Source organism: Micropterus salmoides, unplaced genomic scaffold (assembly GCF_014851395.1).
Source record: "Micropterus salmoides isolate LMB-PRFRI ecotype aquatic unplaced genomic scaffold, ASM1485139v1 Ms_hic_scaffold_8, whole genome shotgun sequence".
NCBI classification, from domain to species: Eukaryota; Metazoa; Chordata; class Actinopteri; order Centrarchiformes; family Centrarchidae; genus Micropterus; species Micropterus salmoides.
In genome coordinates this window covers 18,865,066-18,888,291 of record NW_024044570.1, presented here as the reverse complement: position 1 = coordinate 18,888,291, position 23,226 = coordinate 18,865,066, and the positions used below count along the sequence as shown (strand labels likewise).

The 23,226-nt window shown below is 39.7% G+C and overlaps 1 protein-coding gene across 2 annotated transcripts in view; it reads right to left on the bottom strand.

Moving 5' to 3' along the window:
• sema4ba (sema domain, immunoglobulin domain (Ig), transmembrane domain (TM) and short cytoplasmic domain, (semaphorin) 4Ba) overlaps positions 1–23,226 on the bottom strand; it is a 54,677-nt gene that overhangs the window by 15,896 nt on the left and 15,555 nt on the right. For both annotated transcript variants that reach the window (XM_038705705.1, XM_038705704.1), the window contains exon 2: positions 8,461–8,843. In XM_038705705.1, coding sequence (XP_038561633.1) covers positions 8,461–8,569 — 109 coding nt within the window. In that variant the 5' untranslated portion in view covers positions 8,570–8,843. The remainder of the gene's footprint in view (positions 1–8,460; positions 8,844–23,226) is intronic.

Below are 23,226 nucleotides of genomic sequence, written 5' to 3'. Positions count from 1 at the left end.
ATTTCATGACAATGCAGCCCCAGAAATGTTGTGGTTCAGAGGAAGCACTTAAGAGTGAAGAGCAGCTTGTATCCAGAGAGAGAGAGGGGGTGTCAGAGAGGGCAGCCAAGTGACCATCATGTCACTACTGAAGAGGTACAACCTACGGTAACATTACACTGCAGTTCATCTTCGCTTTGTTAGACCTCTTGACAATCTTGCTTTTTTTCCTTGTAAGCAAACCTTTTAGAAAGCTTTGCTGTAAAGAATAGATGGTCACTACTTCACTGTATCTGAGGGATTTATTTTTAGGGTATATTCATGCCACATGAGCCTTTTCCCAGTGACCATACAGAATGTATGTTCTGTGAATGTAACTTTGTTCATTGTCATAAGACTACTAGTTATGGAATTCTGCTCGAGTTATTTTCAACACAAGTAACCCTTTGAGTAATATTAAGGGTCACACACACAAAAAGACAGGTGACAATTACACTTTGGTTGCTTGCTGTTTTCATTAAATGAACTGAACGATTGAATTGTGGAGTATCTAACTGGTCTAACGATGTGTGCATGTCCATACGGACATATTGATCATACTTTTAAACATTAATATTTGTATTAACGATCTAAGCAGCTTAGAAACAGCTAAAGCGGGCGATCCGGCAGGGTTTAAGAGGTTTTATACATCCCAAGAACTTACATAAAAACCAGACCAGGCATTTAAAGGGACCTGCGTTTATTTGTCAAAATGTGTTCCCACACCAGGCCAGTAAACGGGGTAGGCAGCTATTCGGGACTCGGTTATTAATTGAAGTTTTACGGTAAATGAGGTATGAAGCATGAAGTAACATATATCGAGAGATAGAGAAGGATCCAGAGGTAAAGAGAGAGAGAAAGAGAATATTAGGTGAGCAAGTTCTTTTGGAAGTGGTAGGTCTTCAAGTGATTATTGAAGACAGAGAGGCTATTGGAGTTCGGTGAGCTGCTTCAACTACAGGACTAAAGGGCTCACTGAATGGTCTGATGAGAATGGAAATGATGTAAAACGTATGCTATGGCCTTCACAGTCCTCTGATCTCTGCCCTACAGTATGGAAGATTTAAAACTCCCCACCACCATCAATAAAACACAAAATGAGGGAATATCTTTCATTGTTGGTGCTTATAGCATTTATAAATTAGAAGTGAAACCCAATAGGAGCCTGATTTTCCAGAAACAATGGCCTTTTACACTGGACAATCCGCAGAACTTGCTGTCAATTTTTACTGGAACTATTTTTTTTTAACACGTCCCTATGAAAACTGAGATCTGTGGCTGAAATGTTTCTTAAACGTAGTTTTTCAATTCACCACAAAATAAATTTATCTCACCTTCATTGTCTTTGGTAGGCGATACATCCTTCAGAGGACACATAAAAACCTCAGTGCACAAAATTGCAATTGTCTAAATGGCTATGTTTTTATATTTATTCTATTTTGTATTTTGGATAAACACATATTTTAAAGGCCAGTTAAGTATTAATTTCACATGATGTAATTTAAGACATCAATGGGTCAGTATACGCAACTACCAACTGAACTAACTGATTCAATGGAGTGGATCCCACCTTTCAGAGGGGAAGAAAGTGAAGTTTGAGTTTTTAATTATTTTCTGGGTTTTTGAATCAGTACTCTTTGCACATGTAATGTTTATATTCTCACATTCTTATATTTTTACATTTTATTGTTTTATATATTTCTTATATTCCCATTATGTTCCTTATATTTCTTATATTCTCATTTTTGTTATATTTTTACATAATCACCTTCTCTGCAAGTACTGCTGAGGTTACATGAAATGTTTGTATTCTTATGTTTGGTTAGCATAAAATGCTAAAAGGGAGTAAATGTAACGGGAATTCCAAACATATTGCTTGTAATCCTGGACTCAGGGAGACTAATGTGTGATGTGGCACTGAATCTGTGTAAATGTAACAGTCCAAATATCTCTGTTCTCTTTGTTAGCCAGACTTTAGGGACAACGTGTCTCTGTGGGATGATATGATTGACCTTAAAGCTGGATAAATAACAGGCTTACTCAGCTGTCCTCACTCATTCGAGCATACATGTATATGGCGTATGTGTGTTGTTGTGAGTCCTTCTGCAGAAGACTTGAATAAAATTCACAGAAAGACCAGAGTTTGCCTGAGCTGTATATTTCAAAACTCAATTGCCATCACAGTACAGACAAGAAACATAACTCAAATCTGCTCCACTCGGCTGTCTCTTGACTTGACTGATGATGGAAACACAGGTCACAGGTCAAAAAGGTGTAAGCCCCTCTGTCCAACTGCAAAATGAAAACACTACACAAAGAGGGAACCAGTAGGCAGAGCCGGAGGACCTTACACACTACTATATCAAGTTGCCAGACCTCTGACCCAGAGAGAGCAGCTTTGTCTGGTTCAGAGCACTTGGTGAACCTTTATGGTAGCGCACAAACAGCACACTCAGTGGTTCAACCTCTGGCAGCAATATGATATGATTGCCATTATAATGTAATTAAAAATAATTTCTGCAAATGACACTGCTAAATGGATTGAAATACTTGCCTAGATTGGCTTGCTAATCTATTTAGAAGGAGAAATTAATTATATTGGGCTTAAAGGAATTCTTCTACATTTCTGTAGCCGATTTCCTGATGGGTCCAGAAAAAGTGGATGGATAATTAAAAGTGTAGAACATCCCCTCTGGAGTAATTTGTCCTTGGTGACAGAGATCTAAGTGCCTTCTTTTGTAGGGCAAATGTAACAAGCTGATTCAATCAGTGCCCTCCCTTATAAGGGCTGCCTTTATCAGTTTTTACAGCTGGTTCAGGAGTTCAGATGACTGCATACCTCATTTCAAGCACCCGTCCTTGTTTACTTTTTGCAGAACTACAAGAAAACACTGTCACAAACAAAAATACTGTATATGAGCGCAAATGATTCTGAAACAAATTCTCCATTCAACTGGATCAAATTCAGTTCATTAGCAAAAGTGTCCTTGCAAACGAGGTAGACTGAGAAACAAAAGAAAAATTATTTTCAACATTAAAATTAAGTAAGAGCTCCTGCCGTTAGTGCCAAGATGATGTCTATGTGGTTTGTAATTTCATAGAGATGAGTGCTGGTTATAGTTCACCAACAGATGACCCGGAAAAATGTCTCTCTCTTTATTGAGATCAAGTGTAAACAATGGACTCATGATGGGTCATCTATAAGGGACGTCAGATGCCCCATTCCAGTCTCCTGACCATAAACATGACCTGTATTCTCATCTTTAAATGAATATAAGAAGAATGCTGGCAAGCAATCCTCTTACAAGATCATAAACCGATCAAGATACAGTCTGACACTATGAATTTAATCTTTAATCATAAAATCACACCAGCAGTTTAAGATTTGCATCTGCATACAGATGCAAATACAAATACAAAAAAATAGCTTCTATAGCTTTATCATTAACATTCTAAAATCATTGACAATATATATCATTAATGTGAATATAAACAAATATATTTTATCTTTGTCCCAGTCCATCAACATACTGTATGTCAAGATGGTAAACGTTTTAGCAAAGTAGAAAGTATTACAGAAACCACAAAAAAAGATTTGTAAAGGATAATGGTTGCATAGAAACGTCAGTGAATTAAAAAGTAAAAAATAAAAGACATACATGACGTGACAAGATGAGCTTGACTGTTACAGATAAACTTAAGAGTTTAGTGATTTTCTTCTTATGCAAAATAAATCATTTTAAAACCAACTGCAATATATGTAAAGTTGAAATCAGGGTTGTTTTCTCAACTCATGAAATATGACATTTTTGAGATACACTGTCAGTGTCACTGACAGCAACATTTTTAAGATTTCCACATTCTATTAAGGAACACCATCTATAGGGCTGCAACACTTGTTTACATTGTCGATTATTTTCTTCATTAATCCATTAATTGTTTGGGACATACAATTGGTGAAAAATGTCAATCAGTGTTTCCCAAAGCCCAAGGTGACGTGCTCACATATCTTGTTTTGTCATAGAGGAGTAAAGAAATCAGAATTTAAGAGGCTGGAATCAGAGGATTTGGATTGTTTTCTTTAATTACTCAAACTGATTATCAAAATAGTTGGCTTTTAATAGATTATATAATAGATAGATAAATTGTTGCAGCGCTAACTATCTAGCAGTCAGTGTTTGGCCTTTGACTTAAACGTAGTAGGATTTGATTCCTCCTTAATTCAAAGGAACTAGCTTTTGCACCCTTACCCAATTGTACTTAAGTAAGGAAGAACCTACTCAGGTAGAGCAAAGAGGCACCAGGGATAAATCTCTTTGTCTTCACCTGCCTACCATACACGTTCAAGGACTTAGCTTGGGATAGAACAGATCAACCCTCATAAATCCAATTGCTTTGAGAAGACTTGATTAGGACCCTCGGCTGAGAGTGAAGCAATGACCGCTGCGACAGGAAGCTGCACTGTCAACAGGAGCCACTACTACTGTCGCATTGTCTGGCAACACCAAGACAGAAAACAGGCCACACTGGAGTGCTAACTAAATTATCCAGAGTAATTTTAAAGTATATATTAAGAGCTGCTGCTGAATGGGTAATTGTGTGGGAGAGTAGACCTGGGAAGCTGAAGGACAGAGACTGGAGCATCTGGAATGCATTAAGACAATAGGCCAAGAGGGTCAATTCTCCGGGAGATTCATTAGGCAAGCTGTGAGCCTGCTGTTCGAACTGGTAACTTGCAGGCTGCATCTTGTTAGCAGGATAATGTCTCCACTGACTGCACCATGCTGATGCTGAGATTGGTGGCAATTTTGAACACAGCTTCAGGACACAGAGGCTGGAAAGTCATATTGTAAATGCTGCAAATACTGTAAATGCCAAGGAAATTGTAAAGTGTAGAGATTAAGCCATGTGCATTACTTATTCACACAGCAGGGACAAGGGCCTTGGTGGGGCAATTTATTGGGGGACGGAAACTAATTAATGTGTTAACATTTAAATAAAACGCTTTCCTCTACATCTATTAAACCCCACAGAAATTTGTAAAAGAGCCTGCACCTCAGCTCTAAAGGATCCTTTTCCCATGAAAAAGGTTGACAGGGCAATCTTTTGGTCAGGGAGCAACACAAACTAACCCCGATTAACCACAATAATGTAAACCAGCTGGTCTTTCATCAGAAACTCACCATGACCCCTTCCTCTGAACAGTGCTGGAGCGTCAAAAACAAAGAGACTGTACACGGGGTTATGACATCTTTCTAAGTGTACAGCTGCACTCTGACCTGACTAGCATGACTCCATGTTGTGTATTTACAGTAGGAGCGGAGACACAGTTGGGGTGTCCTCACAACACCATGAAAATGAATGTGCGAAGAACTGACAGTGTTTTTACAGGGTCTGCTAAGAGTGTCATAAACAGCAGTTTCAGGATCACTGTTGTATCTTTTCATGATGGATTGCAAACTATCACTAAGATGAACATTGGTTACTGACATATTCATTACTGAGATTGCATATTACAATATCATAAAATCACCATGTGTTGTATTTACAGCTGTATGTTTAAGTTCAAATTAATCACCTAATATTACTCTGATATAGGTTGAATCTATAAAACAGGATAACAGCTAAAAAGCTACAGTAGCTTTCGTGTTTATTGAATTCAGTCTAATACTCAAATTACTGGTTGATTAATTGATTAGTTAATCAATAGAAAATGTATGTTTGATCTAGCTTTTTCTATTTAACATTATACATTTAATATTTTGGTTTTATTATTGTTATTATATTTGGAGCACTCATATGGAGTTCAACAAGTGATCTAGTGGAGTGTGTTTAAGCATTCATACCACTGAGAATTGCTGTTCAGCTGTGTGGCAGTAACACAGTACTGAAAAGCTGTTATCTCACTTGACACTGCTGTCATTTTGAATTACTTGAGGGTGACTGATTCGACTGGTCTAGACATGACAGCTTTTAAATAATTAAAAATGCTTTACTCCCAGCGTGTCTGTGGGTATGGCCCCTAAATAAAATGAAAACACAACCATCCACATGCATAGTGTCTAACAGAGGGCTGTGCAGATCAACAGGCAAAGACAGGCAACATAAACGGCTTATAGGTGTGCCTTTAAATAGTGTTCTAACACACTAAGCCATTCAGCATGGTCTGCATTAAAGCCTGGAACAAAAGCGCAGAGAAAAGCAGATGCGGGCTCTACTCCCTGAACCCATGATCCGTCCTGATAGGCGCATAATGAGAACCAGACAAGTGTTCACACCATAACACATACAAATCCCCATTCATTATTCATGGCAGATTACCCTCTTCATTAAGGCAGAGGCGGGGACCAGGGGACAGAGAGGGCAAGAGAGAAGAGGAGGGGAAGCCGGTTTACGAAACTGTTACCGAATGAGAAGCAACCAAGGAGCTCTGGCCCGCCCACACTACTGAGGTTAAGGGATGCAGACTGTCAAACTAACCTGCAACCAGATAGGACTACAAACCATGACAAAACCAGGCGGTTTCTGTTGAATAAAGTTCAGGTCCCTGAGGCCCGCAGCTCTGCATTCTGCTTTGATAATGTAAACACAATGTGACAATGCCCTTCTGCGGGAGGCTGGAAAATGTCAGTGTAGCAGAACCGACATTACCACAGCAGGACAACCACCAGGCCTCGCTAACCTTCATCAGCAGGACGAAACTTGTTTTTTGCCTTACATCATAATCAAATGGTATTTAAATACCAACGTCATGTTATAGTCCGACAGGGATTTCAGTCTTTTCAGATACCCTTGTCAGACTTACTGCCTGTAAATTTAAAGTCACTATGAGCCCTTAACTGTGTCAAAGGAGTGGTGATGGCCCCTAGTTACTCCAGAGGTGTGCGACCTCTGACATGTATAACAATTGTAAGTCGCTTTGGATAAAAGCGTCAGCTAAATGTAAAATTGGTCAGAAGGACCTCATAAAATGACTCCTTGTGAGGTTTTTTGGTGCGTCGTAACTACCTCTGTAGTTAAAGCTGTCTTATTTCCTGCATGACCTCTTATAGAAAGGTCAGACCTTATCAATGTGGTTAAAGTACAGCAACAAAACAGCTACCATAAAACAAGTTGGTGACTGAGTATAAGTCTGGTTAGCTCCAATATTATCACTAAAATAGACACAAAGTAACCTCAGCTATACTGAATCAATAGCACATATATACGGTCTAGTTTTCTAGGTTTCTGATGTGTGGTTTTTGCATGATTTATGGTGGCGTTTAACATTGGCTGCACGCCCTAAAAGGACATATTTCCATCAAAACAGGGAGAAGTGAACGTGAAGCTCCTTTCCAGTGCGTGATGGATGGCGTATGTTGTTGTGAAATGCTCTGCCAGGGCCGAGCTTTGGGCTTTGTTGAGGCTGGCAGGTGAGAGAGATTATCTGTTGGTATAGAGGTCCTATGTGAGGGAAGGTGCAGGTTCAGGCAGGCAAGATGTCTGACCTATTTGAAAGCTTGCTTGGCTCAAAATTGGCTAGAAACACACTGTACCACGTCTATAATAGATTACTAAGAGAGTTCTGTCAACATAATCTTCCCTGACATCAAGACTCTAATGGTGCTTGAACGTGAGTCACTAAAAGCGGTTTAGTCACTGAAAGCCTGGTTTGATCTCAAAATCCATCATTTTGTTGAATTTTCCATGAAGATACTAAGGCACAAGACATGTTTAAACCCAACTTGTCATCTAACAAGTGCCCGGGTAGATCATTTGAATAATGAGAAAATCACTACTTGGCACTAGTGGCCACAACACTATCTATAAAGGGAGCATAGCAAATCATGCTGCACAGAAACCCTGCACAAAAGGCTTTAACACTATCCCCAACATATATTAAGGGTGAAATATGACAAGCATATTTGTTATGTTGTTATGAGACGGCTGGATGGAATGACATTCTGCAAGCAAACGAAAAATATACAGATTATATAAGAGCAATGACTCTCAGTGCATGTGAGACTGTGTCAGAATGCTCTCCGTAAGTCGCAGCACAATAGGCCTCTTCATTTTGTAATTATGTCTGACCTGTAGGTACTCGACAGAGCCACCCTGATGGAGCTGCCGGATTTACATGGATTTTAAAGCATTATGGCGAAGACAAACAGCATTTCACCCATCTAAATCCTTTTAGCTCTTACAAAGGACACACATGAAGTGTACTGATTATTTTTTCTAATAGAGTTAATGAACAGCGACACCACTGGGAATTGCATAATCAGTCCTGTAGGCAGGGTGTGAGAGTATAACATGTAGGTATACTTTGTTAAACAGAAAACAGCTGCTGTTTCTAAATGCTAAATAAATAAATACTAAATACGACCTTGTAACCTTACAGCAGCAGTATGTTACTGCAATGTCACGGTAATTCTAACAGTTAAGAAGTTGATAGAAACTTACTGTAGGAGAAGGTGAGGCGTGGAGTAACATCGTTTTCCATGACAGCTGTATGAAAGCAGACAACAAGGAGGAGAGTGTAGGCTGGGATACGGAGCCAAGCCATACTCATCGTCCGGATGCCTCCTCAGGACCGCCAGCCAACTCGCAGTATTTGTCTTTCAGGTTTTGGGGGAATTCATGAAGAGCGTCTTTTTTTTTTTAAAGCTGTGTTTATTTTCTCTGCCTCTCTCTCTCTTCCTGCAGATCCAGGCTCCTTGAATAGACGCCTTGTGCCTGCAGAAGATGATGCTGGTTTGGAATGATGACCTGTGACCTCAAAACGAGACAGAAAGTCTCTGCTGATCAGCCTCCACGCGTACGCGACACCACAGGGTCTCAGAGATCTGCAAAGATGAAGAAACAACATTCAATTTAGTTCTTTATTTAAGCAAGCTTCTGGAGTTCTTTATTGATCTGGAAGGATAATAAGTAAGACATGAAGCAAAAATGCCAAACATTCTCTGCTCCTAGCTTCTTCATTGTGAGGATTTGCTGCTTTTAAGCATATCACCTTGGAAAACTTGAATTCATTAATTACAAAAAATTACAAAATTTTTAAGAAATTTCAAAAAAATTCAAAAAATTTGTCAGAATCAATAATGAAAATGATTGCAAGTTGCAACTCTAGTTCCTTATAATGGGAACAACTTAAGCGTCATCCTGTACAGTAACAGCTGCAATGCTAATAGGGGTACTAGATTAACAAAATGTCTTTCCATGCAGTGTGCTGAAAGCAGTCTTTATCTTAATAGAACAAAATAACTGGCTATGCAACAATGACACCACATTATATCAGAAATTCTGAATGTAAAAGTGCAGCAGGACAAAACCAAAGTCTGCGTTTTCCATCTGCGGGGCTCAAGCTGACCTTTTCACTCCACACTACAGATCTGACATGGTATAGTATTGCTTTGAGTTTCTGTTCAGCGGGTTGAGCAAGTGATCTCCCTGTAGTGATCATTAACAGAGGCGGGTTAATTTTATAGTGTTAGTGACAAACAACCTTAATCTCTGTATCTTAATCGAGCGTACCTGCTCTATTGTGCACTGCACAGGAAAGCAGAGAAATCTTTGTTAAAGACAACGAAAGGGTGTGACACCCAGATTAGAGCTCTTCTTACAGGAATTTCAGGAGTTTCTGTCCCACAGTTCTCCTTGGTTGAACTTTGGTTTGATTAGTGAGTGGTGAGGAATGGTGTGCATGCATTCTAACCGCTGATACTGTAAAATGTTTTCAATCCCACAGGTCAGCGAAGGCTCTCAGCTGCGATGAGGAATTTATGGAGATAAAAGTGAACAAAGCGGTTACATATTTGCATAGGCCTGCTGTTCAGTTCTTCTCAAATCAATACAGATCAGTGCAATTTTACTATTTTTTTTCACCATTCAAGAGTTGACACTGGCTAATTACTTTATCCACAATCCTTAAGAAAACATCAGCACAAAGCCACAAGTCAACTATTACACCAACAATGGAGTTATGAGGCAGTTCAGTAATGCTGATTAACTGAATGTAGTGAGACGTGAAGGGAAATTCAATAGAGACATCCCAGTTACAACTGCAAACGCTCCATTACAGTTGCCACAGGGAGCTCCTCATTAAATGCAACCAACAGGAGATTCAGTTTCATGTGAGGTATGGCAATCAATAGCAAAAGGTAGCAAGTGAAGCTATTCCTGTTTTCTATCAAGGGGCTCCTGACTCTTCGTCAATAGGCAGTCTGACACTTGCTGCAAACACAGACATCTCCGAATATGAGCTGGGAAGATGACATTTGGAGGAGCAGGAAGGCCGCAATAAAGACCAGAGAACAAGACACAAAGAGGGTTATTTATACAGCAATAGACACACACACAACTTGAATATGAGAAATACAGGCAGACATACTCCGTTCTGTCAATTTAGTCCCTGAAAAGGAGGAATAACAATTAGTGAAGAAAAAGACAAAGTATTTTTCTTCTGTGTTAAGTTGTTTAAAATACAGATTGTTTCATTTAAAGTCTTTAAATTAAAAAATCACGTCAACAGGGGAGCTAATAGATCAATAGATCATTCTCCTTACCACTGGTTCATTATCCAGATTTGTAAAAGCTACAAAAGGAAAAATAATCAAGGATGTCTGGACATTTTAGTCTACAGCAGCAAAACTGTGACTCTTAATGATCATGATGACAAAAGCAGACAAGGTTAGGGGAGGCTTCTGCTTTTGAAACTCGAGGCTAGATCGCTGTCTGAAATGTTTTGGGCAATGCCCCTACGTGATGTCCATGGACCGTAACATGTAATATACAGGGGGTTAGGGGGGGCTAAGCAGCTAAGCATCATTAGTGTCCTTTGTGTGGAACAATTTTAAGTGAGACACCACTTGACCAAGAAACAGTGAAGCTAACATTAATTCTGGGTTTGTGTGACAGTCAGAAAAAAAGCGGCCCGCATTCATCAGGCTGAATCCAACTGAGGTACGCAGAGAGAGCTCGACTCAGCGTGAGTGAGAGAACAAGGGCCCCTCTGACAGCACAGAAATCTATATGCAACTCTGCACTTCACTCCTCTCTCCTGCATGATGCATAACCTGAATCATCCCTTTCACTCCTTTCACAGACGTGATAGTGTGTTCTGGCTGTGGATGATACTCTCCCCATCTCTCTGCCGATGATCTCCTCTTAAATCTTTCTATAGTTTCCTTCCATTTCCCCTCCAGCAACATATCAGCTTGATCAGATCAGTTTGACACAATCCATGCATATGTCACACTTACAGCACAGATTACAAAACAATGCGGGTCTAATCAAAAGGCATAGGTTTGGTTTTATTAATGTGAGGACACAATTAAGTCTGGGGTTCTTCAACCAGACGCTGTTTAAGTATATACAGTTATATTAGAGTAGTAGGGTGACCAGATGTCCCAAAAAATTCAGGACAGTACAAGTAGCTGTCCTGAATCCTGTCCTGTCTTCCCAATCACATCCACCTCCGACATGTACATGATAATAATAACAACAACAATGGTAATAATAATGTACTCCTGCATCCTTTGCACTTTTCATTGCACTATGTCTGTGTAAGTAGACTCTCACACAACAAAAGATTTGGTTGCAATAAAAAAGTCACAAACGGGCAACTGTGTCAACATGAAACTGAAAGTGTTCAGAATACGTTCAACCTGCAATGCAAAGTGACATTTACTATATAAAACTTCATCATATAAAGTTATGAGCATTTCATATACCAGAACCTTTGGACATCATATTTTCGACAATGTCAAAATCCTCCACAGTGTTTGTCAAAAAAGAGGAAATAAGCTATTTATTATATATATAAATATTTAACCAAAGAGGGAAATTCCCAGCAGTCTTTATCACTCATTTCCTGTAATCCAGCTCATTGTAACCAGTAAAATTATCACTATATGTAAGTGAATGGCGGAAACTGTCCAATGACAGCGCTACTTATAAAAGAGTATCATAAATAGCAGCAGTGCGTACACTGCGGAAACAGGTGGCACCACCATTAGCATATGCCATCCAAGTACAGTAGGAGGGGTCAAGACTCCCTGGATTCCACACACAGGCTTTTGACATGAAAAGTTTGATAAATATGACCTCTTGGCATGCCTGTCATCTCAGGAAGCCACCTGTACACACATACATACACACACACAGCCACCTACATCACACTGCTCAGACAAACCCAGGTCACATGCTCCCAGATGTGGCCTCAACCTGTGATCAGCACTTCCCCTCCTGAACCCTTCACACCTCCACGCCACTGAAGGGCTCTCAGATGTGCGAAGGAGCAGATGTGAGATGTGGAGGACATCATCTGTCGGGAGAGATTTTAATGGAGGAACACACCTGCACATATGGACAGAGTGGCTGATTCACCAGGCGAGCAAGTGGGGGAGTAACAGCGTTGACACAGTTCTGCACCGGCCCTACTGCCTCTCGGGTCATTTCGTAACCACTCATTCAGATCTATCCATGAGTAAGACATTACTGCACTAAATTGAAAACACACACTAGTTCTTAAATTGAGATTAGCTGTTAGTTATTAAATATTTATTACCAGTGGCTTCCTGTTACAAAGGTACATTGACATTGACTAACGTTAGCGTGCTAATATGTTATCTGTTTACACTGAAGAGAAAAGGTGGTACTTGTAATGTGGTGAACTCGGATAATTTCAAATTAACGTTAGACTAATTGACCAAGTCACAACAAGGTAAACATAATCAAATATTTCCCACTCATTCTAAACTGCATGAATATTACTACTTTGTATATGGTTTGATTGGGGATGCCTTACTTGCAAGACATTTCTTAGATTTTAATGGCGCAACCTGATTTAAATTACTAGTTTAAAACTAGCTAGTAGCTACTAACAACTTAGGAAGGACTTTACGCACAATCTTAGTAATGAATTCACAAATTGCTGGTGCAACCCAATCCGGTCCCCCAGTTAACACAATTTCACAAGTCTATATTTCTGATTAGGTGACTGTGGCAGCTGAAGAAATACCCTCTCTTTCCTGCCCAACCCATTTTAAGTCCAATCCCCAGACCCAGCTAAGAGTAATTAACAGCTCATTCTTCCCTGAGTGAACCATACAGCAGTAATTATGACCATATGCTAGTCCAAAGACTTTTAATTGCCTAATTAAAATCGTATTAAACTATTGAACAGAGATAGGGGACATTTTGAACTTAAGGTGCAGGGGAGTTCAATTCATCAAGCTTGCTTCTCCTCTGGGTCTTGTGACACACGGTCAGGGGTTGAGAATTTTATCAATAGCGCTGACTTCTTAAAACGTCCCAAATTTGAAGCTATCGGGAACTAAGAATTCATTGACAGATTACGGTAATATATGGCTGTGAAAGTGGATGGGCATATTTCATCACCTCTGTCTTTGAAACCTATACAAGGGCCTAAATCAACCCGGTTTCAGAAGTGAAAATATTTGAAATGATATTCCATTTCATTCCATTTCCCCTTTGCGCAAATTTCCATAACAGATGTGGGGCCAGCAGAAGCAGCTTGCTGATGAAATGTAAAGTAGCGGAGAAGGGTCTGTTGCCGGGTCTGCTATCACTATCAAGGCCAAAGTGGGTGAAAGAAGAGCAGCGGGGGCTCCGCGACAGACAGGAAAGTGCATTATACTCAGTGGAGGAAAGGATGAAAGACAAGCAAATGAAAGGGCAAAGACACCTTTTCCTTTCTGAAGGTGATAATAAACATTTCTGGTCACCTCATCAAACTCAAATGTATTTATTAGTACTTGGTTGGAGATGGAAATCACCTGACAATAACTAATTTCATCAGACAAATACAAAATTCAATGAGATATTTACTGTGTGAGAGTCACTTGCCTCTCTTGGCTTGGTGCCCTTTTTTCCCCGTCAAAACACATCAGACAGGGCATAAACTTGGATTAAAACTGTTCATGTATTGTCATTAATAAACCCTCAAACATGGTAAAGACTGAGGGATTGAAAAGAATCGTCAGAAAATGTTGCTTTTTTCTCTCTCTGCACTCTTTTCAGTTTTCAACAATCCAGTCAGTGTAAGATGATCCACTTTTAGGAAGAAGCCTGCCCTGTAGATCTTGCTGAAATGGCCCATTTCTTTTCTAAAGTGTTTTACTGTTGTCAGACCCTTTGCTGAGGAAAAGAACACCTATATCTTTGAGAGAATCCACAGTTGAATCACTTGATACACTTTCCTGATACTAAAACTAAGCACATTTTACAAACCACTAAAAATCTTCTTCATCTATATCCATACCATTCTGAACGCTCCGTCTATTGACCCATTGCATCATTCATGTGCGTATGCAATGTATGATACGCTGTCCACATAATCTACAAATTCAGGGGTCAAAAGTTGAAAGGATTTTTATTTTGACATTTAACAGTTGCATCTGCAACTGATCTGCATCCCCCATAGGAAGACTTTCTTCTTTACTTGGATACATAATATCCTGACACTTACTGGAGTGGCAAAGCAAGATCCATACTACAGGACATTGCTGCTGCTTAAGCCACAATTGCTTATACTATTGTTTACACTATAGTAAATGTTTGTACTGTAATAAATATTGCTTATAAAAAGGGCAGACACAAGTGCTCTGTAAATAATGCCAGTGCTTGAATCTTTAAATACTTCTGTATTTAAAGTGTAATAAAACAATAGTTCACTGATAACTAAGTTGAAGTTCTTCATCTTCTAGTGGCAGTTGTTCCTCAAAGACTCATTAAGCAGCATAGTGTAGGCACTAGTACATGTATTTATTTAGCTAATCCCCTTCCAAGTGCATATGAAGGAAATTCTGAGTGTTGCACCACGTGTTGATAAATTTGACATCATCGGCATATTGATGCAGGTTAAATCTCTCTCACTCTCCGCTGCTGCTGGAAAATTCAAATCACCTCCATGAGCGCTCAACACTGTAACGCTCATGAGCCACCAGCTTTCCTATGTTAAAGTCACTACATTTATGATGGGCAGTGATGAGATTTACATATGAATCTTGCAATAAAATTAAAGTATGTAACCATTTTTCCAGTTCTCTTTTCCATTCCACACATGAACGCTTTAAGAAAGGGTAAAAGGTTGCCCGATTTCACACTTTCCTTTCAGGAGAAAGAACAATTAAGATCTATACAAGGCACCATTTTGTTTGGATAGTCGAGTGTTTTTACTCAATTATCAGGAGCCAGAAAGTCTATTTTTAAGAAAGATTGTTTTACTCTGGTAATAAACACTGAACTTAGCCTGACCCCTGCCCTGGCTCTAACCACTCTACACCTAGCTTCAAGTCTAGGATTACTTCTATCTTACACATTGTTTACATGTTGTAGCTATACTGACTGGTTGTCCTGCTGTGAGTTGAAACTCAGCAAGGGTTTTAGTGTCATAAAACAGTAGTCACTTTATAGTAAGTTGTGGAACAGTTGGGACCAGCCAAAGAACTATGACCGTACGCAGTCCAATAAAAGTAACAAATTCACCAGGGACTTTTTCATGAGAGAAATAAAAATAGAGAATATTGTATAATATTATGTATGAAACTACATTCTAATATTTTTCAGTGCACTGTTTAAGACATCGAGGGCCTCAAGATTCAAACACTTTATTGTCATTCCAGCCATACAGAATGAGATAGCGTTTCTCAAACAACAAAACAACAATAAATAGATAAAATGAAAAAATTAAAAAATGAGGGGTCCTGACATTTGCCAGACACAGGTGAGGAGCTGTTCCAGCCCTTGCAGCTGCAAGTACGTCTGGCTTATTGAAACACTCACTCCCATTCGAAATGTCTTCACTTGTTTGCCATATAATTCTGTCTGCATTTACTGGAGTGAAATACTGACCATGATAGAGCGAGTGCTGATAACACTGCATCGACCGGAGGTGCTTTATCTGGCTTGCTCTTGTTTACCTTCACTAACTTGATTTGTTAGAATAGATAAGTGTACAATACACGACTACAGTATACCAAGGTTGTTGTTTAAATACAAATATTAATAACTTAATGTGTAATTATCCTCAGTATCCCCACTCAAATTATTATATAATTAGAATGTGCTTAATTGAATAATAACTTGCATTGTAGCAAGGTATTTAGCAAACATCTAAAGCTTTTAATTGATCAGAAGGTGCATTCTACAAATTATTCACCAGATAAAACCAGTTATATGTAAAACACTTTTCCTTTGCAGCTTAAAAATTAATGAATATAAAACAAAAGTTCATCATTGAGTGTAGAATATTTGATCACAAATACTATGCAACTCTCAGAAAAAAAGGAATAATGTGCAATCATATTTGCTGCTCATGTAAATTCATGGACCATTCAATCACCAACAATGCATCAAAATATTTCTCCTCATTGAAATTGATTAGGCTGGTGTGGCATCCATGAAAGGCTGTAAACAAAGCGACGTGGCTGTTCTCCCTTGATGTCCCCAGCAAGAAGCTGCACGCATTCTGGTAGCTTAGAGGCTTAGACAGAAGCTCGGCCATTGGGCAAAGAGCTGCACACATCCATCACTGTGTAAGACTGATAAAAGGCTCAGAATGTCCTCTTCTCCACATACCCATCAACGAGACAAACCACAGACCCGCCTTAAACACAAACGTTTTCCGACTCTGCAAAGCACATCGTAACCCTCAAGATCGAACCAGTAGTTGACTCGCTGCTGGTGGTTTCACAAGTCTAACATTGAACTCCTTCAGTGCTTAAAGGTGCACTGTCGAGACTTCTTGTAAACAAAATGTTGCAGCGTCACTCACCACGAAGCATTGTGTGTATCCTGAGATCCAACATCATGAAATACTTGCAAATCCAGTTTTTCTCAAACATTTGAAACATGCATTGATTACATGCCTTTGCTGGTGCATTGCAGCATATTTGGCGCATTATCTTCACCTATAGATCATTGGAATAGTATACATATAGACACCGTTGGCAGGAATGTGTATCGCATCAATCGCATGCCCGTGTGCACAAATGTGTGTCGTCAACTAACTATCAAATAACTAATAGACAAACTAACAACAACAAACTAATTAATTCAGCACTAATAATGATCTTGTAAATGCCCATTAAGCTGGGGAGCAGAAAACTATGGCGAGTAGTTGCTATGCTTTACTGCCTCATGAAACCACTTCAACATTGTAAACCGCTATTTACACAAGGTGTTAAATACAAATGAAACATAATAAAACACAATAGTGCATATTCAGAAAACCTTTTGGCTTTTGGGTAGTTTGATTTTGATAGTTGAGAAAAATGTTGATGTTTCCGGAGCAGCTGTGATTTGTTTCACGTTTTTAAAAATCACAAGACAGGATCAATGGTAGCCCAAGGAGTGGCATGTTCATCCAAGCAGGTGTAATCGGGTTCATGTTCACTCTTCAATCACCTATTGTCCGACCTATTTCCTTTAAATTGACACCTGTGAGAACTGTTTAAAAGCTAATCCAGTTGTGTAGAAAGAAATGTTGAATTACAATGCCCAAAGCTCAAGCATTTGCCCTGCAAGACTTGCCAGAGTACAGCGAGCAAAGTGAAATCTGTACTCTGCTACTTTAAAAAATATATCAACACATGTTGGGATGTGTCTTTAACTTGGTTTGATTATTTGCTTAGTGCAGAAATTTCATTAAAGTATTCAGAATTTCTAACATGTGATTAAATGTAGGCTTCACTTCCTTTACACCTCCTATTGAGGGAAGCACTAGTTCTCTTTGTACACATTGGGGACATTGCGATAACAATTTAAAGCTTGGATGTCTTATACTTTCTAAATCTAGCTCAAGAGACAAATGCCGAACAACTGACCTGAAGACAACAATATAATACAGTTTCTCTGGCTACAATCCTCAACAAGTCTTAAAAGTTGAAATCAAGCACATGTCAAATACTATTTGACCTCTTTATTTGGCAGACGGGCCACATTAAAATGTCTTTGTGGGGGTAGACTGCCCTTTTTGTGGGGTCTGAGAGTGGGGCAGCTGTCCCCCACATGCAGTGACCTCACTTTGTAAAGATCAAGCTTCACATTCCTCACTCCAAGTCCTCAGAAGTCACTTAGGCCTTGGTATCTCAGTTATCCAAGCCATCTTGTGAATCCTTTAACACACTGATATTTGGGGTAAATTCCAATCATTGACATCCAACCTCCTAGACGACTAGATCTGACCTATATGGGCAGCGTACACGAGGGAGATGAACTCTTGTCACTCAAGAGTATCATCCAATAGACCACGCTAATGCAGTCACTCAAGGGCAAATTTGTCGAGCTAGCATTCCTCAGTTTAGATCCAATTTAACATGTTTATATTTCACATTTTTGCCGTGTCCTTTTCAAATTTCCCTTTTAAATCACACTGTACATGACTTAGCATACAACAAAATTATGGGGCCCACATTGATCCCAAGGCTGGATGATTTAATGGCTGACTGACTGTGCTATTTAACCAGACACGCATAATAAGGGGATTAGCAACCTATCAGATGACAGAGTTCAGTGTGCTTGGCTGCAGGTATACAGGCAGATCCAATAACACATGATTTATTAATCCCTGTGCAGAAGGTGTTTATTAGTTCATTTTAGGGAGAGAATAACAATTAAAAAATAATCTAAAGGAATACACCACATGTTCATCAAATTTTAGTGTCAAATTGCTCGCACAAGTTAGTTAAGATATAATCGTGTTTTATGACTTCAAAGAGAAACCTTGAAGTTCATTGTAGTTCCTTGTTTGCTGACAAAAGCCCACACTAGTGTGCATTTGAGATGCAATAGGAGTCCTGACACGTCCGTGCAGCGCCCAGGCCCCACAGCTGGATGTGTGTAGGTGGGAGCTGATGTCATGGAGAGATGGAGGTGAAATGATCCGTTACTAGAAAGCTGAGCCTCTGCACTGTGATATCAGAGCTTGGGGCATGTCCTCAGACATCTTCACCTACGTTCACAACATAGGGGTAATGATGAGTCAATCACGTTGCAACCACACACACAGACAGTAAGTAAATTGTGAAATTTTACAGTTAATAAACCATTGTTTTGTCGACGTCATTTACAAAATCTATTATCCAAAACGATCAGACATATTCCTTGTAAATGAGAAAAGGCCCCATTTGGGTTTCCTGACATCAGTATAAAAAAGTGAATGTGGAAAAAAATGGTCATGTTAGCAAACATCTCATTTCTTAAGTATCCCTCCATTCCTGCATACCCAGAAGGCTGCGCTGTAGCTCTCGCTGCGCTCTGACGTTAGCAAGTGAGTGGGGCAAGCAAGTGATTCATCACATTATTTATAAACTATAAGATGTGAGGTCAGGGATTTGACACACAAGCAGGGACAGAATAAATACGCTTGTTTTGCTTGTGGACAAATACAGAGAGAGGCCTGTATTGAAAGCAAAGTTTAATACGTTGCTATTTCACAAAGTAAAATGCAGTATTGATAAATTAAGAAACTGAGAGACGGTAAGTTTACAGAGTGTTAGATCTAACAAGGAAATTTCAGAGTATAACTGGCAAGGGAATGTCCCTCTACAGAGTTACTATAAAATTACCATCCAACTGTTTTATTTGTATAGTCTGAAAAAGGTTATTTCATATTCAGCGCATATTCACTGTAAAAAGAAACACAGATAAGATCACATATATTCTGTGTTATTAGAAAGCATGTATCCCCTTCTCTGTCACCTAACCCAGTAAGACCCACTGACCACAGCAGAAGACATATTGGGGAGGTCGGGGTGGTGGGCAACAGTGTCAGTTGCTGTGAGCTTAAACTGCACCTGCATGCATCAGCTTCATCCCCTCCAGATGTCTGGAGGCCTCACTAGACCCAGAGCCAGCACATCTATAACTGTCTCCTCCACTGCCCAGACTCTTGTGGAGAACTGCCAGAAAGAAAGCAGAGATGCAGGGGGATCTGAGCCCTGCAGCCACTCCTGCTGCACAAAAAAGTGCTGAAAGAGGCCATAAGATGTCTTGTGTGCTGTGTCTTAATATATCACATCTTCAATCCGATCTGATGAATTATTCAGACAGTGCTATCTACTGGGCCTTTCACCTAAAACATCTGCCCTGCCAGCCTGTCTGCCAGGTCCGGTGTACGCTCTGTTCTGCCACAGGAAGCTTTTAGTCTGCCGCTGTCCCTTGGTCTCTGTTACATTTAACCCCCTTCCTCTATCTCTATTTCCATCTCTTGGACTGAAGGCATAAAGCATTGAGGGAAAGAGATTATGTTACTGTGTCAAGGTCCGTCTGTACAACAAAAAGAAAACAGTATATTCTTGCTACTACTGTGCAAATATCAGGGTTGTCAAGTCTGGTGTGTGCTCGAAACAAAGTAGTTCAGACGATCATAACTAAAGGCAAAAGTGTTTTTAGCTGTCCAAACTCGAAGACCAAAAGGAAAGCCTGCCATCTTAGAGAGACATGACAAATGGGGATAAAAACACACACTTTCTAACAGTTGCTCCACAAAAGGTCTTCACGATGTCTTACTCATGAAAATGATGGAAACAGTTGTGTGAGGAATAAATAAGAGCTTAAGATAGAAGTTGAAGCCCTGCTTGTTTTCTCACCTCAGCAAAACTGGCAAGTTGCTGCATGACCTGAGTTTGATTGTCAGTTTGTTGGTTTCAGAAAGTAACAAAAACTTTTCCAACATCAGACAGGAGTTGTGTGGGCACTTCAGGTAAAATATATTGACCCCTTAAGTGTCACATGGACACCAAACACTCGTCTAACTCAGATTTTACCATTCAAAAAAGTCAGATCTGGCAAAAACTTTGACATCACAACTCTGTGCCACATAAACAGGGGGCAGAAAGCAAAGCATGTTGCATTACATACTTCAAGACCATTAAAGTGAGAAGTGTTCTTGGAGGATAAAAGGTGCACACTCACCTCTCCCTGCACTGTTTATGGATCTTAGCAGAGCATGAAATTACTAAATACCTGCATCACTCCTCCTCCCTGTCATCACCCTTTGCACATTTCTCATTCATAAATTGCAGCAAGGATGTCTGGCTGAAAAACATGTGCCCAAGGTTACAGAAGAACAACTTTAGCGGTGTGAAAAGTGTTTTTTTCTTACTGTAACCTACTAAAGAATGGTACTGTACATTAATATTAAAAGAAAGTATAGCTTTTTTACAGTGAGGCAATTAGAGGTCTGTGATCAGAGAGTTAAGGCGGAAATGTCTGAAAGGGTCAGTAGGACCATTAGCAGAGTAAAGGGCACAACCTATATGCTCAAAGATATCCTAGCGATGGGGGAGGGACAGGCTGCTACACATGGCTCAGTCCGAGGCTTTACCATTAATCAGACCTTCTCTAGTGCTCACGTCGGGAAGCAAAGGACAAATATGACCGCTAACAACAACCGGATGCATGTTTGCTGTATATGACATCCGTTTGGTCCAGCACCCAGAGTGTAGAGGTACACAGATTAAAATAGAACTTTATTACATGTAACATGCAAGGGGAACAGGTGCGAGGTAAAGGGTGATGGAAACACACCCTGAAAAGACAATTTTGCGATTCCCACACGGGCACATAGGAAACGCTGACATGTGTAAACAAACTCCACACGGTTTAGCCAAATCTGTTTCACAGGCTTGTGTACCGTTAACATAAGATACTGCGAGACAATGGCGAAGCCACGTATGTGACGTGTTTTGGTGAATGTTAAAAGGCAGATCTGTGGGTCTCCAAGACACTGGAGCAAACAGCGAACTGGCCGCGTTCCATGTTCACAGACATTTCCCACATCGTGGCACAGTGCTGGAATGGGAATAAACAGAGGAGCCCGCTGTGCTCCCAGAATGTGTGTTTGCAGAGTTCCCATCAGTAAGTACACAGTAATAGGACTCCCTTAAGGGCTGTATTTAACCTTTAGGTTACAAGTGGCTGACCACTCCAGAGCTCATCTCCTCTGCCTTAGCTATTAACCCTTTCTCACTCATTTTACTCGGCACAAACAGAAACAAAGTCAGATAAAATCACAAGATCTGAAGACCATGTGGCATGATTAAAATGTCCAGAACAACTACTAAATGGACTTTGTGGTGAGATTATCTTGTCTTCCCAAGGTCAAAATTGAATGTCCACTTTTATGCCAACATGGAAGAGAGAAAGAGATTTCATGACAACTGGACAAACTGCTGATGAGGATCATGTGATAAGATCAAAACCTCCATGACAGGACCTTGTGGTCAGTGTCATTCTGACCATTACCAAACTTAAACTGACACAATCATTCCAACTAACAAACAGGATGTGAAACATTATCAATGAAGCTTGGTAAATAGAGCAGAAGCAGCTTTAAGCTAGCAGGTTGTCCTTTTTAAGGCACATTTTTAAAAAGAACTTTCTTTTCTGCGTTCTACTAATGAACTATTAATTAACTGAATAAGCAACTGAATGTGGCATGCAGATTTCTACAGAACTGGAATGTTTTGAAGATAAAATCCTACTTTATCTTTATATATTTTCTGTTCTGCAAAGTAATTAGGGGAGGCAACACTACACTATGTTCTAGACTTGCTGTTTTTATTTGGCCCATGTTGCATTACTGCATTCTAGCATACTTCTCATCTTAGAAGGCAGCACACAATGTTTTGGCTGAAGTTTAAAAACATACCTTGAGTTTCTTGAAAGAACTAACCGTAAGAACCAATCTGTGTTCCAACTCAGAGCTATGCACTTACATAAATTGTAGCTTGCAACTGAACACGTTCTTTGTTTAAACTTATTGGCGTGAAATCTAAACTAACATTTTTTGACACCAAAACACATGGAGGGGAAAACAACACATAAAAGAAAATCAAAAAGGAAAACGTCTTTCTCTCTCTCTTACACACACACACACACACACACACACACACACACACACACACACACACACACACACACACACACACACTAACAGGGAGAGAGTCAACCTGACTATATAAACAGATGAAGGAGATGGATCAGAGTAGCCCAATGGTGAGAAAATGCCCTTGGGATATGCTAACAAAACGGAAACATGTGCATATGGGGCCAGCATGGGGGATTAAGCTGTGATAAAAAAGTGTGATGCAGTATGATTTATTTCCTCTTTTCTTCTCTGAACAGATTTATTCATCTGCAACAAGTTGCTCACTGCTTTGAGTAGCATCACAACACAGAAGCATAATTGTATCCCTGTGC